This window comes from Diorhabda carinulata, chromosome 5 (genome assembly GCF_026250575.1).
Source record: "Diorhabda carinulata isolate Delta chromosome 5, icDioCari1.1, whole genome shotgun sequence".
Lineage (NCBI taxonomy): Eukaryota > Metazoa > Arthropoda > Insecta > Coleoptera > Chrysomelidae > Diorhabda > Diorhabda carinulata.
In genome coordinates, this window is record NC_079464.1 from 1,421,521 (window position 1) to 1,423,336 (window position 1,816).

At 43.3% G+C, this 1,816-nt stretch overlaps 1 protein-coding gene across 1 annotated transcript in view; it reads right to left on the reverse strand.

Annotated features, from left to right (window-relative positions):
- Positions 1-930: 930 nt before the first annotated feature.
- Positions 931-1,816, reverse strand: part of LOC130894155 (golgin subfamily A member 6-like protein 22) — a 2,273-nt gene continuing 1,387 nt past the window's right edge. Inside the window, exon 1 of the mRNA XM_057800769.1 lies at positions 931-1,816. This exon is cut by the window's right edge and continues 1,387 nt beyond it. Within this exon, the coding sequence (XP_057656752.1) occupies positions 931-1,816 (886 nt within the window).

A 1,816-nucleotide genomic window follows, 5' to 3' on the forward strand; every position in this document is an offset into this window, starting at 1 on the left:
GTTTCTCTATCTCGTCGTTCCACCAATATGGCACGTGCCGATTCTGATTATTGTTGTTATTGATTTTTTTATTTTTGTTTTTCATATCCGTTGTTATTGACTTGATGGCTGACTGAAGTGTGTCATAGTTCATCACCTTACCTTCTTGTATTTTCTTATTTATTTCATTTGTTATTGTTTTGATGTTTATATTATTTTTATTATTTGTAAAGTTGATTTTTTTTGTTTTGATTTTTATTTCGAAGGTGATGAACCTATGATGGGTAAACACCTGATCCTCGAGAACATCCCAGTTTGCTATTTTCCTGGATGACCCCTCACTAGCAAGAGTCACATCAATGTGACTCCTGCTAGCGCCTCTCACGAATGTTGGTTCTCCGTTGTTTATGGAGATTATATTGAGTTGGGCCATCCAGTCATCCCATAGGTCGCCCCTCTCGTCATTTGTTGGGGAACCCCACTGGGACGATTTCGCGTTGATGTCCCCAACGATCAAGTAATTTCTTTGTTTGATGGCGGCGTTCATTATGTTTTTTACTTTTCTCCTGTATTCTGTGATAGGGATGTTGGGCGATATATAACAGGCCACTATCGCGATTTCACTATTAAGCTCTACCACGATGTGGCCCGACTCTCGAATGATTTTTCGTATCCCAACATCCCTGTTTCTGAAGAACACCGCCACATCCTTACTTTTGTCTTGTACCCACCCGCACCCCTCAGTCAGCTTCTTGTTTGGTTCGGAAACAACGAGAAGATCCGCTTCGAGTTCCGCAGCTTTCACGTGGGTTAGGTCATGCGCTAGCCTGGCCCTCCCCACGTTAATCTGCAAAACCCTGATGCCGTCCTTGTAATTGTTAAGGGCCATTTAATTTTTTAACATGACGATTGTTGTATGCCTATCCTAAAAAACCTAACCTAGCCTATTTTCTAGCTCCTTCCAAACACGGCTCCCCTATATTTCGGACAGTCCATCGTATCTGTCCGATGACCCTTTTCGTCGCATGAGAGACAGTGTGCTTCATTTTTGCATTCATTGGCCCTGTGCCCTTCCTTAAAACAATTAAAACAACTTCCACTCCTGTCCTTACCCTTACAGGAGTATGTGTTGTGCCCGTACTCCAGGCACCTATAGCACCTTAGGGGGGTGAATCTTTCTTTTATCGTACAAAGTTGCCAGTGTACTCTTATTTTGTTCATGGCCCTTACCACAGCCGCCCTTTCTTCTTTCACCGCGACTGTGGCCGTTTGGCCTCCCCCCCTGCTGTCCCTCATGCTCCTTATGTTTATATCGTCGTCCTTGAGGCCTGTCCACTCACAGATGGCCGTCTTGAGTTCTTGTGAGTTTACCGACGGGTCCACCTCCATTATTGTAAAGACGGCCTCTCTTCTTTTTACCGTCATTGCCAGGTCCCCTATTTTTTCTGTAAGGGCACCTTTCAACTTTTCCGCTGCCCCCTGGCCTTTGAGTTTAACCAGGAGGTCTCCCCCCCCGGTTTTCTTTACCGCCTCTACCTTGATTCCTAATTCATCAACTTTAATGTTGGATTTCATGTTCCTTAATACCTCCGTGTACTTAAGGGAGCCGGTTTTAATGAAGAGTGATTCTCCCCCCGTACCCCCATTATTTACTGTTTCCCCAATTTTAGATATAATTTTATATTTGATATCTTTCTTACTGTTTACGAATTCTATTATTTTTCTGATCAGTATTTTATCCAATCCCTCCCCTATCACTATAACCACTTCCTTTTCGGCCCCACTGTTTATTTCCTCCGATATTTGTTGACAGATATTAAATGTTTCCAACCTTCCC